The 18,152-nt window shown below is 57.8% G+C and overlaps 3 protein-coding genes across 10 annotated transcripts; 2 read left to right on the top strand and 1 right to left on the bottom strand.

Annotated features, from left to right (window-relative positions):
• Positions 1-55: 55 nt before the first annotated feature.
• Positions 56-4,255, bottom strand: UNC93B1 (unc-93 homolog B1, TLR signaling regulator). Of its 6 annotated transcripts, XM_039551864.1 has the most exons (12): positions 4,181-4,255; positions 3,416-3,517; positions 3,188-3,332; positions 2,957-3,110; positions 2,718-2,879; positions 2,523-2,652; positions 2,350-2,443; positions 2,146-2,270; positions 1,891-2,073; positions 1,548-1,821; positions 1,196-1,314; positions 56-1,113 (listed from the first exon to the last, which is right to left on the bottom strand). In XM_039551864.1, the coding sequence occupies exons 1-12, from the start codon at positions 4,205-4,207 to the stop codon at positions 847-849; spliced, it is 1,782 nt and encodes a 593-aa protein (XP_039407798.1). In that variant the 5' UTR covers positions 4,208-4,255; the 3' UTR covers positions 56-846. The 6 variants fall into 6 exon arrangements, with proteins under 6 accessions (XP_039407798.1, XP_039407793.1, XP_039407797.1 ...); XM_039551859.1 differs by having other exon boundaries at positions 1,548-2,073; XM_039551863.1 differs by lacking the exon at positions 4,181-4,255 and adding an exon at positions 3,810-3,893 and having other exon boundaries at positions 1,548-2,073; positions 3,416-3,507.
• Positions 4,256-5,232: 977 nt separating this feature from the next.
• On the top strand, positions 5,233-11,582 carry LOC104692991 (aldehyde dehydrogenase family 3 member B1). The gene is given in 12 exon segments (XM_039551865.1): positions 5,233-5,391; positions 5,476-5,685; positions 6,037-6,199; positions 8,260-8,370; positions 8,457-8,577; positions 8,687-8,772; positions 8,969-9,050; positions 9,218-9,604; positions 9,785-9,951; positions 10,126-10,225; positions 11,297-11,409; positions 11,411-11,582. Coding segments are annotated over 12 exon segments (1,731 nt in total). The 5' UTR covers positions 5,233-5,281; the 3' UTR covers positions 11,492-11,582.
• Positions 11,583-11,987: 405 nt separating this feature from the next.
• On the top strand, positions 11,988-17,507 carry LOC120409613 (aldehyde dehydrogenase family 3 member B1-like). Of its 3 annotated transcripts, none has more exons than XM_019289456.3 (11): positions 11,988-12,236; positions 12,314-12,473; positions 13,170-13,280; positions 13,370-13,490; positions 13,622-13,707; positions 13,913-13,994; positions 14,231-14,617; positions 14,807-14,973; positions 15,152-15,251; positions 15,916-16,051; positions 16,420-17,507. In XM_019289456.3, the coding sequence occupies exons 1-11, from the start codon at positions 12,136-12,138 to the stop codon at positions 16,589-16,591; spliced, it is 1,623 nt and encodes a 540-aa protein (XP_019145001.2). In that variant the 5' UTR covers positions 11,988-12,135; the 3' UTR covers positions 16,592-17,507. The 3 variants fall into 3 exon arrangements, with proteins under 3 accessions (XP_019145001.2, XP_019145000.2, XP_019145002.2); XM_019289455.3 differs by having other exon boundaries at positions 12,311-12,473; XM_019289457.3 differs by lacking the exon at positions 15,916-16,051 and having other exon boundaries at positions 11,991-12,236; positions 12,311-12,473.
• Positions 17,508-18,152: the final 645 nt, after the last annotated feature.

The raw sequence follows: 18,152 nt of genomic DNA, 5'->3' as shown, positions 1-18,152 counted from the left end.
TCGGAAGGGGGCGCCGAAGGTGCGTGGCCAGAGGAGGGAGGAGGTGAGGGCCAAGGAGATGGAGGGAGGGGGTTTATTGAGGGAAAATGGGGATGGGAGCGGTCAGGAAGTCTGCGGGGCCGGCCTGGGGGCTGCAGGTTTAGCTAGTGGGGCTCTGGGACAGCCTGGGGGGGGCTGCAGCGTCTGCCTGGGTCTGGTCTGAAGGGCTGTGGGCCAGTTTGGGAGGCTCGATCTGCCTGGGGGCTCCAGGGTAGCCCTGCGGGGGGCTGGGGGTTTGTCTGGGGACTAATATGGGAGGGCTCAGGGTCTGCAGGACATTGTGGGGGGCTGCAAGCTGGCCGGGGGGGCTGCAGGCCTTGCTGGAGGGTCTGTGCATCTGCTCAGGGGTCTTTGGGCCTGACCTGGGGGATCTTTGGCCAAATTTGAGGGGGGCTGCAGATCTGCCTGGGGGGTGTGAGCCTTGTCTAAGGGGCTGTGGATTTGTTGGGGGGGGGGACTCTGAGGCTGGCGTGGGGGTCTGCAGGTTTGACCTGAGCAACTGCATCACAATCTGGGGGGCTATGGGCCTGCTGGGGGGACTGTACCACAATTTGGGGGTCTCTGTACCACAGTTTGGGGGCTGTAGGTCAATCTGGAGGCTGCAGACCTGCCCTGGGGGGTCTATGTGCCGATCTGGGGGTCTATCAGCCAGTGTGGGGGGATCTGGGCTGCCTGGGGGCTTTAGGCTTAGCTCAAGGGGCTGCAAGCCTGACCTAAGGAGATTTGCAGAATTTAGGGCCCACATGGGGGGAGCTGCAGAACCCCCTCAGGCACCAAGAGCAGGATGGGGCCCAGGCCAGGCTGTCTCTATCCCAATTGCTCCCCATCCTCTTTTGGCAGCTCATCCTCGCTGGTGGCCTCGGTTGGGTGCCTGCCTTCATCTTCCTTGTCCCCATCACCGTCGGAGCCAGTCTCATCCGAGTTGTCCTCCAGGTAGCGGTATCCACGTGTTTTGTGGCGTGGGCGCGGGATGCGGGGCAGCCGGACCTCCACGTTGTGTGCCACCTTCCGCTCCATCCACAGGTATGTCCCCACGGCCACCACCAGTGTCAGCAGCATGATGGACAGCTTGGCCTGGAGCACAGGGAATTTTGGGATTGGTGTGGCGCTGTATCCCCAAAAAGCCTGGAATGTCTCAGAGTGGGCTGGGACTTACCTTCATGGGCAGCCCTGACCACAGGTAGACGGTGAAGATGGCCAGGGCCTGCCACCAGTGGTAGATGGTGAAGATGAAGTCTTGGCGCTCCTTCTTCTTGTACAACATTCCCAGGAGGACTGTGGCAGAGACTGGAATCAGTGTCCCCTTCCTGTGCCATGTCCCCTTGGCGTGGGGGACAATCACAGCAGGTCTATCCCGTGGATCCGAAGAGTGGGACCACAAACTTGTGGTGCCGGGGGACATGAGGAGAGGATGTGTGGAAAAACTCGGGACGACCCAGGCTATTTTGGGGACCACCAAGGTGTTCTGGGGACAACTGAGGCTGTTTTGGGACCTCCCCACTACTCACTGCTGATTCCGGTCTTGTTGAGGGCGCTGCCCGTGCCCCAGAGCACGGCAATGCTGTAGAGCAGTGGTGCCTGTGCCAGGTACCGGGGCTCCGGCGCCCAGCAGAAGAGCGTCACCAGGAGTGCAGCGTGGATGAAGGCTCCAGCCAGGAGTGGGATGTGCCGGCGCAGGCGCAGCATGCATAGGGCCAGGCTGGAGCACGCCGAGGCGGAGAAGCCGTAGGCCATGAGGAGATACGCCAACCTCTCCAGCCCCAGGGCGCAAACACCGTAGTTCTGCAGCAAGCATGGGCTCATTGTCACCTGTCCCTGCTCCATCACCTCCCACCCCATCCCGGATCCTACCAGGGAAAATCCGGTGCAGACAAAGAGCACCTCGAAGCCGCTGTAGATAAACAATGGGAAGAGGTGCCGCAGGCGATAGTCCCGCATGTGCTTGAAGGGCAGCTGGAAGATGTTGCCCCAGCCGATGCTGCGCATGTCGATCTCCTCCATGGGCCGGTACGCCGCGCCGCACAGCACCAGCACCTGTGGAGCACCTGTGGGTGAGGTCCTGCCATTGTCCAGCCCATCCCTGTCCCCTCCCGCCCTGGTGCTCACCACCAGCATGGCGAGGAAGGCGGCAGCCATCAGCACACTCTCCACGATGATGAGGTTGACGCTGCGGGGAAGGCTCTGCAGCACTGTCTTGTTGAAGCCAGGCAGTGTGCCGTGGCTCAGGGTCCCTGCCAGTGGGCACAGGCCATGGTTAATCCCAACTGAGGGACTCCCAGTGCCGCCCCGCACCCCCACCCGCAGCCTCACCGCAGTGCTTCACCGCGAAGAGTGTGTGGTTGAGTTGGTAGAGGTAGTTGTTGAGGAAGAAGACCATGGGCATCTGAGCGCAGACAAAGCTCAACTGCAGGACGTAGAGGGGTGCATGCTCAGTGCTGCCAGCACAGCCCCCCGCCCATCCCAGCCACCCCACTGGCACTCACGTGGAAGCAGGAGTAGAAGACTGTCTGGAAGACGATGATGTAGGCATTGCAGGCATCCCGTGGCACCCGCTGCCTCTCCTTCTCCTGCTCCTCCTTGTAGTTAACGTACTCGTAGTACTTCTGGGCCATCCTGCATGGAGCAGCAGGTCAGCTGGCACGCTCTGCACCCCCTGCCCGCCCCCCCCGGATGCCTACCGCGTGATGTAGGTGCCCATGGAGGCCCAAAGGGGCACAATGACCCCCCCAATGGCCACGGCAGAGGGCACCAGCGTGTAGTAGCGCTCCCAGTAGTTGCTGGAGACAAAGAGGGCATAGATGCCAACCGCCAGGAACATGGCCCACTTGGTGCCGAAGAACCTGTGGGGGCGAGGAGTGGGAAGCGTGGGTGGCTGCATCAGTGAGCCGTGCCAGCCGGGAGCGCGGCGGGGCCGTACCTGATGAGGACGGGTGTGTAGAGCAGCGCCGCCACAGGCGTGACATTGATGCCCATCAGCACCTTGCGGTCGATGTCCTCCAGCCCGATGTTGCTGTACTTCACCTCCCGGTAGGTCTCGTCATAGTGAAGGATCAGCTGCATCTGCAGCAGGCCTGGGGGGTCCAGGGGTGGTCACCCTATGCCCTGAACACCCCAAGTTGTTTTGGGGGGTCCCTGGGAGGTTCCATACCCAGGTAGACGCCATAAGTGAGGGTGCCAGCCAGGCTGGCAGCCACCACGTTCTTGATGACACCAAGGCGCTTTCGGCGGAAGTACTTCTGCTCCTCCTCCTCCTCATTGTAGTCAGGGTGATGAGCACCCACAAAATCGTCCAGCTGTGGGTGATTCCAGCTGTCAGCCCTTGGGGATGGTCACCACAGGCCTGGTTCCTCCCCGGCGGGTGTCCCCTTGGTCTCACCTGTGTCTCTGTCCCCTCGGTGCTCAGTCCGGCGCTTGGCACTGTCTTGGCCCCATCCTGACAGCAGTCTAAGTCCTTCTCCATTGCTGCTTCTGGGGGACCCTGGATGGTGTCAGGGTGGGGGGCACCCTGTTGGCACCCCAAGTCTTGCACCCATATGTTTTGCACCCCTGTGTCCTGCACCCTCCTGCCCAGCGCTCCCAGCCCTTGCACCCCTACATCCAGCACCTTGTACCCATGTACACAGCACCCCCAAGCCCTGAACCTCTGTGCTCTGCACCCGCAGATCCTGCACTCATGGTTTGCATTCCTGTGTTTTGCACCCCTACACCTCCAGATCCTGCACCTCGAACCCCGCGCCCCCTACCCACCTTTGCACCCCCCAGAACTGCACCTCTGGGCTCAGCACCCCCAGCCTCCGCACGCCCCCGGCACCCCGACCCCAGCTCCGCTCGCCGCTGCCGGAGCCTCTCGGGGCGGGGCGGGCTCCTCTTCCTCTTTCGGTTCGGGCGGGCGGGAAGGGGGTAGTTAAAGGGGCCGTTCCCGGAGCCCCCTGCTCCCGGACCCCCGGTCCTGCCCGCACTCCTCAGTGCCCGCCACCCGCGCCTCTTCTCAGCACCCCGACCCCCGCAGCACTCGTCACACCCCAACCCGCACAGCACCCTGACCCCCCCGCACAGCACCCATTGCTCCCCCATTGCACAGCACCCCAACCCCCGCCCCCCGGCCTCCCTGTGGCCCCCCCAGCCTCCCCAGCGCTCCCACCAGGCCTTGGGGTGGGTGCTGCCTCATCGGGGTGCCCCGTGGCACTGAGTGCTGTGCCCTGCTGCTTTCACTTCCCCTTCCCTGCCCGGGGGATGTGCCAGGGTTCCTGGGCGGGGGGGCACCCTAATCTGGGGGTGAGGGTCATACGTGCCCTGGTGTCACCCCTAAGCCGGGGCCGGGAGGGTGCCCGGGTGCGTGGCACGGCAGGATGCCCCGGGGCAGGGTGCGGGGACTGCTGGGCAGGGCTGACGGAGTGACATCTCCGGGGCAGGATCTGGCCCAGCCGGTAGTGAGGGATTCTTGAGATGGGATTCTTGGGAGAGTGCTGGTTCCTGCAGGATAGGGGGGATACGCAGGGAACAGCCCCAGAAGGGTCATGGCAGTGGAGCAGGGGCAACACCCATCCTGAGGGTCCCCCACACCTTAGGCAATGGGAGCCACCCTGGGATGCTGGGGCAAAGGGCCCTTCTTGGGGGTGGTCCTGGGACCAGGATGAGGGGAGTCTATTGATCATGGAACCCTTGGGAAGCGGGATGAAGGGTGGATCAGTGGGAATCCCATGAGTCAGGGTGGTCATGGGAGCAGGATGAGGGGTGTCTGTGGGGTTCAAATGAGTCAAGGTTCATGGTGCTGGTTTGGTGGCCATGTGAGTTACACCATCCCAAGGGGGAGGTCCCATTCCATCCCATCCTAGACCTTGTCCCCAGTGCCAGCCCCACAGAGGTGGGGCCCAATCCTTCCCGCCCCTGGCCGTGGGGCCCAGCCCCACAGCATTTAGGGACCCCCACCCTGAGCCTCAGCAGTGCCTGCCTGGCCTTGCGCTCCTCCAGCTTCCACAGAAGCCCTCAGGTAAGCACTGCGGGGTCCCCAAAACTGGCACTTCCCTGCATGGCACCCGTCTGGCACCCTCCATGCTGGTGGGGGCTGTGGGGCACAGGGGGGTTCCCTTGAGGAAGGGTGGGTGTCTGGGCATGGAGAGGGAGAGGGTGACAGATGGGGGGCTGCAGCTCTGTCCCCCAGATTTGGGGGTGTCTTGTCCCTGAGATCCCCGTAGGTGACCCTACATCAGCAGGGCAGCCTGGGCAGGTCAGTGTCCAGAGGATGGCGATTATCCCGGGAATCCCAGGCATCTCCCAGGGCCTCCGGCAGCTGCCCTGGGCTGAGTCACCCCACAACCAGGACGGCCCCGAGCACCAAGCCGCCCTTCAAAGGTGCCGTGGGTGACTCCTCTTGGGATCGCACGGGCACCTCCAGCACTTCCATCCTGGCATAACCCACGCAGTGTCTCTCCCCAGGGCCACCACGCTCTCCATGGAGACCAGCAGCTCCTTCCCACAGCTTGGCATGCAGCAGCCCCTCGAGCCCCCCAAGCAGCAGCTCCCGGGCTACGGCAAGTGCAGCACTGCGGGCAGTGATCCTGGCAAAGATCCTGGGAAAGCTGCTGGATGCAGTGGAAGCAGCGGGATCGGGAAGGGGCCAATGCCAATGGTCTGCAGCACTCCATGGTGAGAGCGAGGGGCTGGGGGCAGGAGGGAGACAGGGACGTGAGCAGGGGAAGCTGTGGCAGTGCCAGGGTGATAGGAACCCCAGGCTGGTGCTGGGGGAAAAGTCTGAGGTCTATGGGCCACCACATCTCAGCATGGCCCAAGGGAGAAGACCGGATCTGCTGGGAATGGTGCTGTGTTAAGTTGCTCCCAGCAGCGAGGGAGAAGGTGTGTGTGGACTCCCTGCTCTGTCCCCAGGGAGTCTGGGGCTCCAGTTTGATGCTGGGATGGGATAACGTGGATCTGGGATGACATGAGGCTCTGGGAAGATAGAATGGGGCTGGGTCCCCTCTAACACCTTCGTCCCCACAGTGGGAACCCCTATGCGGGGCTGGTGAGCCACCTGCGGGCATCCTGGCTCTCTGGGAAGACACGGCCTATGGAATACCGCATGGCCCAGCTGGAGGCTCTGGGACGCTTCCTGGATGACAAGAAGCAGGAGATCCTGGAAGCCACTGAATTGGACATGGGCAAGGTAAGAGGGTCTGGGAATTGGGGGCCACTGGCATAGCGTCTTTGGAGTCCTTCTTACACCCTTGTCTGGGTATTGCATCCTTGTGGGAGTCTGGGCATAGGGGTGTCCCTTCCTTGGGGTCCTGCTTCCCCCTTGATGTGCTCCCAGGCTGGTGCATCTGTAAGTGCTGGGTCCCTGCAGATCCAGGGGTTAGCGGAGGGACTGTGCTGTTGATCCCATCCCTGGTGCCCTGAAACCAGGCAAAGGCCCTGTTGGCCTGTCAGTGACCAGCTGAGGTGGGAGCGTTTCACACTCTGGTCGGCATCCTGGGGGTCCATGTGACCTCCACAGAGGTAACGTCCTGGGGAGCTCCTGGCCAGCCCGGCACGCCCAGGATTACTGGCATTGTGCAACATGCTGGCACTGCACATTCCTCCCAGGGCCTCCAAGGGACTGGTTTCACTGGCATGGTGGCATGGGCAGGGCTCTGGATGTGGCTTGGGGTATTGTGGCATGCCAGGAGCTCCTGGATGATCTGCTGGCAAAAAAGGAGCATCCGTACCATGGATAATTCTACTGGTCTCAGCTCATCATCCCTGGAAGTGTTCAAGGCCAGGTTGGATGGGGCTTGGAGCAACTTGGGCTAGTGGAAGGTGTCCCTGCCCATGACGGGGTGGAATAGGATGAGCTTCAAGGTCTCTTCCAACCCAAACCATTCCAGGATTCCATTATATGACCCTCACCTCTTTGTTTGGCATCGGTGTAGTGGCCCATGCCCTCAGCCATGTCTTTCCACATTCTGCCATCTCCCAAGGCTCCTAATTGCGTTGTTTGTTGGAGGTGAGTCCTTCTCCTTCAACCAGGCTTTGATAGGCATCATCATCTTTCTTAATTAGGCCTAATTAGATCCGGTTGTCCAGTAATGAGCTTGTAATGCAGCTGGGCCCTCATAGCTGGATGGACACTTCACCTGCTCTTACGTACCTGAGGTGGTGTCTCACCTCCAGTGGTGCCGGTTCCTGTCTGATGCTGATGATTGGTGGCACTTGGATGACCTCAGCCTTAATGTCCTATCTCATAACCTTTGTATCCCATCAAAATTCTTAATGAACCGTCATCTTCTTTACCCTGGTGATGCCATCGTCATCCTGGGTTGGGAACAGCCCCGTTGCTTCACTGGATTATCTCATGTGCCTGCTGAGCCCTCAGGTCCAAGAGGGTCCTCGCACCTCCTGGCAGCTGCGTTTTGGGGACCTGAAGGCCTCTTGGTGGTGGAAGATCCTGGGAATCAGCATCCAGCCTTCCCAACCCCAAAGTGGTGTGGGGATGGGAGGAAGATTGCAATCCAGGGATGTTTTTGGGTTGGAGGAGTCCAAAATATGATGTCACAGCGCAGGAGCTTTGCTCCTCCTGCTCTCCACAGTCATGAAGGGGCTCCACTGAGCCTGCTGGGCTATCCCTGGTGTTTTCACACTGCTCCTGCAAGGATGATATGATCCTGATCTGTGCTCTGTGGCTACAGAGAGGACCCACTTCTCTACCACAAGGGGTTTAATTAAGCCATGGTTCTTACTACTTCCCTTTAGTCAAGGTCTTAAGACTTTGACTAAACTTAAGACTAAAAAGTGCAATTTTTGTCCACTGGTGGTGGAAGGGAGCTCGGGGCTTTGCTTCCAGCTTGAATATCCAAGTGGTCAGGATGCCTCTGGCACCACAATCAGCTCTTCAGGAGCTCTGGTGACATTGCTTGGTGTCCCCTTGGCTTGGGGTTCTATTGCCAGTTTACAGTGCTGAGCTCAGGAATTTGTTAAATACCATGAAAATGTTCAAATTTGGAGTTTTTTTCCTTCTGGTCAAATACCTATTTTCGTAATATTCTGGGACACTGGTATTCCCTGGGAGTTACAGGAGGTGATGGAAATTTCTGCTGAAAAGATTCTCCTGATATTCCTGTTTGGAAGAGGGGAGAGATGCCTCTTGGGGTGGTGGGGTTGGCATTGGGGTTATGGGGTCTGTGTTAGGGTGACAGGCTCAGTGATGGGGTCAGTGTTGGGGTGACACTTCATGATGTCTGTCCCCAGCCATCCTTTGAGGCTTTCTTCAGTGAGATCCTCCTCTGCAAGAACGAGCTCAACATCACCCTCAACAACCTGTGCCACTGGATGAAGGATGAGTATGTGGACAAGAACCTGGTAAGAAGGAAGCTCTGGGAAAAGGGAAGCAGGGGGGAGAGATTGCTAGTGGGGAAGGCAGTGCTGAGGTCATGTTCTTCTCAAAGGTGATGCAGCTGGACTCCGCCTTCATCCGCAAGGACCCCTACGGGGTGGTGCTCATCATAGCGCCCTGGAACTACCCCATCCACCTCTTCCTGGTGCCCCTCATTGGGGCCATTGCTGCTGGTGAGCCCAACCTTCCAGTTCCCTGGGCCTGGAAGTGCTGGCATCTCATCCCCAGAAGGGCTGGCTGTCACCATGTCGCTGTGCTGATGTCCTGTTCATCTTCCCCCAGGGAACTGTGCCATCATCAAACCCTCGGAGATCTCCAAGAACACAGAGAGACTCATTGCCGAAACGCTGAGCTGTTACCTGGACAGTGTGAGAAGCCCTTTTTGTCCTTGTCCCTTGTTCCCGGGCCATGGTGTTCCCAACCCTGCCTCACACCCACCATCCCCACACATCATCCCTGTGTGGAACCTCCTCCCTCTGCACTCAGTCGATGTCCCAGCCTCCTGGGATGCTGTTGGTAGGGACAGATGGTGACACAAGAGGACTTTTTCCTGTTTCCTTGCAGGACTGCTTTGCTGTGGTGACCGGTGGTGTGCCGGAGACCACCAGGCTGCTGGAGAACAAGTTTGACTACATCTTTTTCACTGGTAGGTGCCATGGGACAGAGCAGAGCCCTGCCTGGATGTGGTGCCAGGATCTGCTGGAGGATCTGGGATGTATGTCTGAGGTCTGCCACCAGACCCAGTGCCACATCCCAGAGCCGTGTGATGGCTGGTGGGATCCCCACCTCAATCCATGTTTTCCCTGCCCACAGGCAGCCCCCCGGTGGGGCGGATTGTGATGACAGCCGCTGCCAAGCACCTGACGCCGGTGACGCTGGAACTGGGGGGCAAGAACCCCTGCTATGTGTCCGACACCTGCAATGTGGCCAATGTGGCACGGCGTGTGGTCTGGGGCCGCTTCTTCAACGCAGGGCAGACCTGCATCGCTCCTGACTACGTGCTCTGCACCGTGGAGATGCAGGACAAGCTCATGCCTGCCCTGCGCGAGGCCATCACTGAGTTTTTCGGCCCCAACCCCCGAGAATCGCCGGATTTTGGCCGCATTGTGAGTGACAAGCAGTTCCGGCGCATCCGGGCACTCCTGGGCAGTGGGCGCGTGGCCATCGGGGGACAGACGGATGAGGCAGAGCGCTACATCGGTGAGGCTTGGGGGTCACACACCTCTTGGTGAGCACATTGGGGTTTTTCAGGGAGTCTTCATCCAGAGGGGAGGCTCTAGAGGGAAAAGAGTTTTAGGGGTGCTTAAAAAGAGGTCCTGAGGGGAGGTTTCATCTCCAACCTCTGTGCCCAGCTGATGCTGTCAGGTTTTCTCTCTGCAGCTCCCACAGTGCTGGCAGATGTGCTGCCCTCAGACCCTGCCATGCAGGAGGAGATCTTCGGGCCTGTCCTGCCCATCGTCGTCATCGCCAACATGGATGAAGCCATTGACTTCATCAACGCGCGGCCGCAGCCATTGGTCGTCTATGCCTTCTCCTGCGACAGCAAGGTGTGTCTGTGGAGCAGAAAAAGTGGGGAGGGAAGTCAGGCACCACCTCCATGAGCTCCAGGACATGCTTTGAAGCGTCTTTAGAGCCCAAACACTCTGGGAACATCCAGTGGGTGAACTGGCTAAAGTTTGCCAAGTGCAAGTCCCTCATCTACCTTCTCTTCTCCCTCCCAGGTGGTGAACCAGGTCCTGGAGTGGACGAGCAGCGGAGGCTTCTGTGGCAATGACACCCTGATGCACGTGACTCTGACCTCGCTGCCCTTCGGAGGCATTGGTAGGTCCAAAATCCCCAATCCTGGCCATTGGGAGCCAGGTGTGATCTGTGGCCTGAGCCATGGTGAGGAAGGTGAGCTTCCTCCTGCAGCCAGTGTGGTGCTGGGCTGGATCCCTTTAAGTCCCTCAAGAGCCAGGCTGTACCTTCATGCCAACTTTTAGGACTAAATAGTAGGAACAATACACTTAGGAAAACCTGGAGAACCTCTTAGGAGATCTTGGAGATCCTTCTCAGAGAAGAAGAAATTTTTGGTCTCCAGAGGCACCAAGTTTTGCTTTCTGAGGTGTAAAGTGAGGCTGCTCAGCCCTGGGCTGTGGGTGCAGCATGGTCCAGGGATACAGGAATGTTGTTTCCCAGAATACTTCCCCATGTCTTTATCTCTCCCCATAATATTTCTGGGATAAACCTCTTCATTTGATGCTGCCCTTGCTCAGCATCTCTGTCGGGGCTGGCACCTGAGTCACCTGGACAATTAATTCCTCACCTGCCTGTGGCTCAGGGAACAATTTTTGGTGCTTCCCATTCCATAACTTATCTTAATTGGTAATGATTCAGACCATCTACTTCCAATTATCAGGTAAAGCCACTTTAGAGCAGGTGAAGGGGCTGAAGTCATTGGGATGAGATGGCACCAAAGCTTCCATGGGAAGTCACTGGGCTCTTAACCTCCAGTTAAACTAGCCACAGGAACTGGGAGAACTGGTGTTGCCAACGTGGCTCCAGGTTTTTAGAGTTCTGGGAAGAAGGTGGAACAGCTCCAGCTGTGGGGAGATACAGTGGAGCATCATGGAGGGAAATCCAGACTTGCAGAACCCAGCAAAGCTTGTATAGATAAATGGGGGTGGGTAAAAAGGAGACGCTGGGGCCTCCAAACTGCTGAGATGCAGCAGGATTGGCTGGACTGAGCATTCATATACCTGGAGGAGGCACTGAAAGAGTGGAATTCCTCCACCATGTCTGTGCTGCTCAGAAATTCCTGTAGGCATCTTTTTCCCTCGTGTTGATGCTTGGAGAAGGCATCATCAGGAGCAGAGTCCCGTCCTGAGCATGGACCTGTCCTGTGTGTTCCAGGGAACAGTGGCCTGGGAAAATACCATGGGAAGTTCACCTTCGACACCTTCTCCCACCACCGCGGCTGCCTGCACCGGAACATGGGGCTGGAGACGCTCAACACCCCGCGCTACCCCCCCCTACACCCAGCAGAAGTTGGGCCTCCTCACGACCACCTTCGAGGTGAAGCGCAGGGGCACCTGCACCCTGCTCTGAGGCTGCCATGTCCTGCTCTGAGGACACCACGGAGTTGGCGCAGAGCACTAGGACTGTCCCCCTCTCCCTCTTCATCATGCTCCTCACTTCCTCATGGTGTCCTTTCCCTCGCCTGGAGCATGTCGGATGGCCGGGATGGACATCCCCTCCTGCACCCTTGTGGCCTCCACTCCCAACCATTTTCCAGGACACAGCTGAAATGACCAAAAACTTTTTCTTACTCCAAACTTCTCTTTCTGGTGGAGAAGCACTTCTGCCAGCCCCATGTCCTCTCACACAGACTTTACCTTTGGAATGAACCTCTCTCCCTCCTTGCTGTTGCTCTTTGCTCTGTGTAACTCTGCCTGTAGTAAAGACTTTGCATCAAACTCTCTCCCAGTCTCTCTTTGTGCCTCCGTCCTCTGGTTTGGGGGGTGCTGGGAGGGTTGGGGGGGTGCTGGGAGGGTTTGGGGGGTGTTTCCCATCCCAAGCAGTTTTAGCTGGAATGGAGCCAGCAGTGGCGTGCGGCGGGGCAGGCGGCCAAAGGTCAGGGGCAGGCGGCCAAGGGGCAGGGCAGGAAGCTGACAGCCGTGCTGTTAGCTGTGAAGAGGGAAGCTGTGGTTGAAAGCCCCAGCGCAAACATCCCACACCACACCTGTGGGACCATGGAGACTGGAACTGCCTTCCTGCAGCTCCCTGAGAGTGAGGCCAGGAGAGCCCCCGAGGGTGGTGGTGGGAATGGGAGTGTGGATGGTGATGCCACAAGGTGAGGCTGTGGAGGGACAGAGGGGTGGCAGGAGGGGTGGGGATGGCATCCCTCTAACACCACTGCACCCACAGCAGGAACCCCTTTGCGGGGCTGGTGAGCCACCTGCGGGCAGCCTGGCTCTCCGGGAAGACTCGGCCCATGGAATACCGCATAGCCCAGCTGGAGGCTCTGGGACACTTCCTGGATGACAAGAAGCAGCACATCCTGGAAGCCACTGCCTGTGACTTGGGCAAGGTGAGAGGGGACAGGAACAGGAGGACTGAGGGGTTCCCATCGCCCAGCTGGGGGTGCTTTCTCCTCCTCTCGTTGGATTCTCCAGTCCTGCCTGGGCTCTGTCACAGGCTCGCAGCCTCTGGATTTGGGAGACTGAGGTGAAGCATGTCCCAGTCACTGTTGTCCAGAGCCCATCCCTGCTCTGCCATGGGCAGAGGGGGCTGTGGGGAGTCCCTTGACATCAATAGCCATTCCCACACCCACCAGCCTCAGTTTCCCTCTTCTCTGGGCAGGTTAATCCCTGATTTCTGTTCCTGCTCCCTGCCCTGAACTTCCCACCCGATGTCACCCCCTTCCCTCCGTCAGGGCTCACCCAGGATGCAGCTCTCTGAGCCTGGATCCCCTGGCTCTGCAGACAGAGCTTTAACACCACGCAGGGCTCATTGTCTCCTCCACCCTAGTCTCTTTGGACACCCTCCCCATTCTTCCTGTTGTCCGGATGAATGGGATCTGCATAATTATTCCTATTTTGAAGCATTCAGTGCTTAAAAACCTCATGCTGCAGACACAGGGGGTGCTCAACACCTTTGGGGATTCAAATCCAGCATGGGATGTAGAGAGCTCCAGAACCCAAATCCTGGGCAAAACACTATGGAGTGTTGGGATAAGAGCTGCAGGACATGCCAAGGTGACGTGTTGGGTCCTTGGTGTCCGCAGGCACCCTTTGAAGCTGAATTATCTGAGATCCTCCTGTGCAAGAATGAGCTCCATGAGACCCTGAACAACCTGTCCCACTGGATGAAGGATGAGCAAGTGGACAGGACTCTGGTGAGAGGGAAGAGGAAAGAGAGGATGGGAGGCAGAGCCGGGTGGGATGGTGGTGCAGGGCGGGACCTGACATGGTGAGTGTCCCGCAGGCGATGCAGCTGGACTCCGCCTTCATCCGCAAGGACCCCTACGGGGTGGTGCTCATCATAGCGCCATGGAACTACCCCATCCAGCTCTTCCTGGTGCCCCTCATTGGGGCCATTGCTGCCGGTGAGCACAACTTTCCAGTCCCTTGGCTTAGAGGATCCCAGCAGTACTGAGCACTGGCAAGGGCACCTCATCCCCAGAACGGCTGGCTGTCACCATGTCACAGCTCCAACATCCTGTCTGTCTTCCCCCAGGGAACTGCGCCATCATCAAACCCTCAGAGGTATCCAAGAAGACAGAGAGACTCGTGGCAGAAGTGCTGCCCAGCTACCTGGACAAGGTGGGACACTCTCCCCATCCCTGTGGCATGGCTGGGGCACCCCTGCACACACAGAGCTGTGCTCTGTGCCTGCCTCACACACCATCTCAGGTTCCATGTGCTGCCCAGCTTCCTTCCTCCACGTCCAGCTAGTGTCCCAGCCTCCTGGGATGCTGTTGGTGGGGACAGATGGTGACAGGAGGGGACCTTTCTCATTTCCTTGCAGGACTGCTTTGCTGTGGTGACCGGTGGTGTGCTGGAGACCACCAGGCTGCTGGAGAACAAGTTCGACTACATCTTTTTCACTGGTACATCCCGTGGGACAGAACAGGGCCCTGCCTGGATTATGTGTGAGGAGGAAGAGGGGTTCCCTCCAGACACCCCTGCTAAGAAGGCAGGGATTGGGTTGGGGATGTGGTGCCAGGATCTGCTGGAGGATCTGGGATGTATGTCTGAGGTCTGCCACCAGACCCAGTGCCACATCCCAGAGCCGTGTGATGGCTGGTGGGATCCCCACCTCAATCCATGTTTTCCCTGCCCACAGGCAGCCCCCCGGTGGGGCTGATTGTTATGACAGCCGCTGCCAAGCACCTGACGCCGGTGACGCTGGAACTGGGGGGCAAGAACCCCTGCTATGTGTCCGACACCTGCAATGTGGCCAATGTGGCACGGCGTGTTGTCTGGGGCCGCTTCTTCAACGCAGGGCAGACCTGCATCGCTCCTGACTACGTGCTCTGCACCATGGAGATGCAGGAGAAGCTGCTCCCAGCCCTGCGCAAGGCCATTGATGATTTCTATGGCCCCAACCCCCGAGAATCGCCGGATTTTGGCCGCATTGTGAGTGACAAGCAGTTCCAGCGGGTGCAAAGGCTCCTGGGCAGTGGGCGCGTGGCCATCGGGGGACAGACAGATGAGGCAGAGCGCTACATCGGTGAGGCTTGGGGGTCACTCACATCTTCATCCCTGCATGCAGCACATTTCGGGTCTGGAGAAGATTATGATGGGAACTGGGTGCTTGGCCAGGTGTCCTTTTGTAGAGGAGGAGTGTCCTGGGGGGACAATCAAGGTGTCATCTCCGACCTCTGTGCCCGGCTGATACTGTTGGGTTTCTTCTCTCCAGCTCCCACTGTGCTGGCAGATGTGCAGCCCTCGGATCCCATCATGCAGGAGGAGATCTTCGGGCCCATCCTGCCCATCGTCATCATTGCCAACATGGATGAAGCCATCGACTTCATCAACAGCCAGGAGCGGCCCTTGGCTGTCTACGCCTTCTCCTCCAATGACAAGGTAGAGCCAAGCCAGGACTACACATGCCCTGTGCTCCTTGGCAGCTGTATCCAGCCATGTTTGTGCTCCAAGTGTTTCCCTTACAGCACATCACCCTAGTCAGGGAGCATGGATTGCATTTAGAAGTACAGGAATGGGGTGGGAGACCCATGTCCCACCTTCTTTATGTCCCTCCCAGGTGGTGAACCAGGTCCTGGAGCGGACGAGCAGTGGTGGCTTCTGTGGCAATGACACCCTGATGCACGTGACTCTGACCTCGCTGCCCTTCGGAGGCATTGGTAGGTCCAAAATCCCCAATCCTGGCCATTGGGAGCCAGGTGTGATCCCACCCATGGTCAGGAAGGGTCTTGGGGGGAACTCTCAGCTCCAGAGGGCTCAGTAGTCCATAGGGAAATTCTCCTCCAGAAGCCCTTTGCTTCACCTTGGGCTCTTGGGTTTTGCTGGACACCTATGGAGCACCCTGAGGTTCCTTTTCTCCATATTTCCCATCCCAAGCTCTGTGTTCCCTGGGTCCATGGAAATGTCTTGCTTAAACATAGGGAATCAGGGCCTGAAGCAATCTGGTCTAGTGGAAGGTGTCCCTGCCCATGGCAAGGGGGTGGAACTGGATAATCTTTAAGGTCCTTTCCAACCCAAACCATTCTGGGATTCCATGATGGAGACACCCACTTTTGATGGGATGATCTCCACTACCAGCTCCTGTTTTCCTCTCTTCCCACTCAGCTGGCCAGGAGCCATCAGTGACCTCCCTTTCTCCTGGGGCTGCTGATGTGCGAGGTGCTGAACCCAACCCATCACCCCAACCAAGGCTGGCATTTTATCAGGAACACTGACTGGCTCAGGCTGACTCATGGAATTTTATCCCATCTATTATCAAATGATGTGTGGATTTCCTTATTTTTTGCCACCCTGCCTGGCTTTCCTGTGCTTGTTCCTGGCCAGCCAGCTTCCACCTCCCAACATTCATCCTTGGTGCTGGGTCCCACCTCATCAAAGGCACCTTGGTCATTGTGCCTCTCCACTCCCAGAGTCTTGCCTGCAGCAGGGCTGAATCCAGCATGGATGGGATGTTTTGGAGGTAGGGAAGCTCATCTGAAGCTCATCTGGTGGCAGCAACTTGCTGCTGCCATCACCTCATCAGTAACACCCCTCCAGTTGCTAAATATGTTATCTGAAATGGTGAAATCCACTGATGAGAGGGTTTTTGGGAATCTTTCCACCTCCCAGCCTAATCTTAACAGTCTAAACATCCACTTGGGTGTGCACTAGGTCACCTCCATAGTCCTCTTTGGGTCACGTTCCTGGGAAGCTCATCCATGGCTTGGAAAGCAGCTGGATGAAGTTGTGGTGCCACTTTTACAGAGCTGGGAGCTTAATTTTGGGTTCTTTGACCCAAAGGATGGCCAGATCCAGCCACCCACCAGGGTCCTGTGCTGTGTATTCCAGGGAACAGTGGCCTGGGAATGCACCACGGGAAGTTCAGCTTCGACACCTTTTCCCACCGCCGCGGGTGTCTGAAGCGCGGGATGGGCCGGGAGCCCCTCAATGGCCCGCGCTACCCCCCATACAGCCAGCAGAAATTTGGGGTCATCCGGGCCACATCCAAGGTGACACGTAAGAATGACTGTACCCTGCTCTGAGGGTCCCCACATCCCACTCAGAGTCTCCCCACTCAGCACATCTCCTGCTGCTGGTCCTGATGCCCAGGTGCAATGAAAGATGTTTCCCCACATCTGTGTGGTTCCCTTTCACCTCCCTGCTCACCCCAAAAGTCCCAAGACCCCCACATGTCCCTCCATCCCAGTCCCATATGCCCCTTTTCTGGCTCTTTGGAGTTCTATTTCCAGTGGTTCTACCACAGCAGAGGGGTCTCCTGTGTCCCCCTCATTGCATACTCTGCCTTGAGAAGGTCCACAGCAACTCCCTGATCACAAATCCTTGAGCTGGGATGATCCCAGTTTTCTTCACCCCGTGATCTCAGTGTCCTTTGCCCTATGTTCCCAATTTCTCCTACTCCATGATCCCAAGTTTTCTTTGCCCCATGGTATCAGTGTCTGTTGCCCCATGTTCCCATTTATCCTGCCCCATGAGCCCAGTTTCCTTCACCCCATGCTTCTCCATTTTGGGGGGCTGGTTGTGCCCATTCCTGCTAGGCTGTGGCTTGTCATGGCTGAATCCCATAGGGATCCCCCCAGGTGGGACAGATGGAGAGAACTGGACAAAGGAATTGCAATAAAGACAGTTTTATAGAGAAAGGGAAACATCGAGTCCACCATCAGTAAATTTGCAGATGACATCAAGCTGGGAGCATGTGCCGATCTGTGTTGGAGGGTAGGAGGGCTCTGCAGAGGGATCTGGACAGGCTGGATAGATGGGCCAAGTCCAACAGCATGAGGTTTAACAAGTCCAAATGCTGAGTCCTGCACTTTGGCCACAATAACCCCCAGCAATGCTATAGGCTGGGGACAGGGTGGCTGGACAGTGCCCAGGCAGAAAGGGACCTGGGGGTACTGGTCGACAGCCAACTGAACATGAGCCAGCAGGGTGCCCAGGTGGCCAAGAAGGCCAACGGCACCTGGCCTGTATCAGGAAGTGTGGCCAGCAGGACCAGGGAAGTCATTCTTCCCTTATACTCGGCCCTGGTGAGGCTGCACCTTCAGTGCTGTGTCCAGTTCTGGGCCCCTCAGTTCAGGAAGGAGGTTGAGATGCTTGAACATGTCCAGAGGAGGGCAACAAGGCTGGTGAGGGGCTTGGAACACAAGCCCTATGAGGAACAGCTGAGGATGCTGGGGTCATTTAGCCTGGAAAAAAGGAGACTCGGTGGTGACCTTATCACTCTCTCCAACTTCCTGAAAGGTGGTTGTGGCCAGGTTGGGGTTGGTCTCTTCTCCCAGCCAACAACTGACAGAACAAGAGGACACAGTCTTAAGCTGTGCCAAGGGAAATTTAGGTTAGACGTCAGAAAAAAATTCTTCACTGAAAAAGTATTGCGTGCTGGAATCGTCTGCCCAGGGAGGTGGTGGAGTCACCGTGCCTGAACGTGTTTAAAAAGACTGGATGTGTCACTCGGTGCCGTGGTTTAGTTGATGAGGAGGTGTTAGGTCATAGGTTAGACCTGATGTCACCTCCCGGTGGAAGGTGTCCCCCAAAGGTCTTTTCCAACCTAGTTCATTCTGTGA

This window comes from Corvus cornix, chromosome 5 (genome assembly GCF_000738735.6).
Source record: "Corvus cornix cornix isolate S_Up_H32 chromosome 5, ASM73873v5, whole genome shotgun sequence".
Classification (NCBI taxonomy): domain Eukaryota; kingdom Metazoa; phylum Chordata; class Aves; order Passeriformes; family Corvidae; genus Corvus; species Corvus cornix.
Note: the sequence above shows the minus strand (reverse complement) of the source record. Positions and strands in the feature narration are given on the sequence as shown.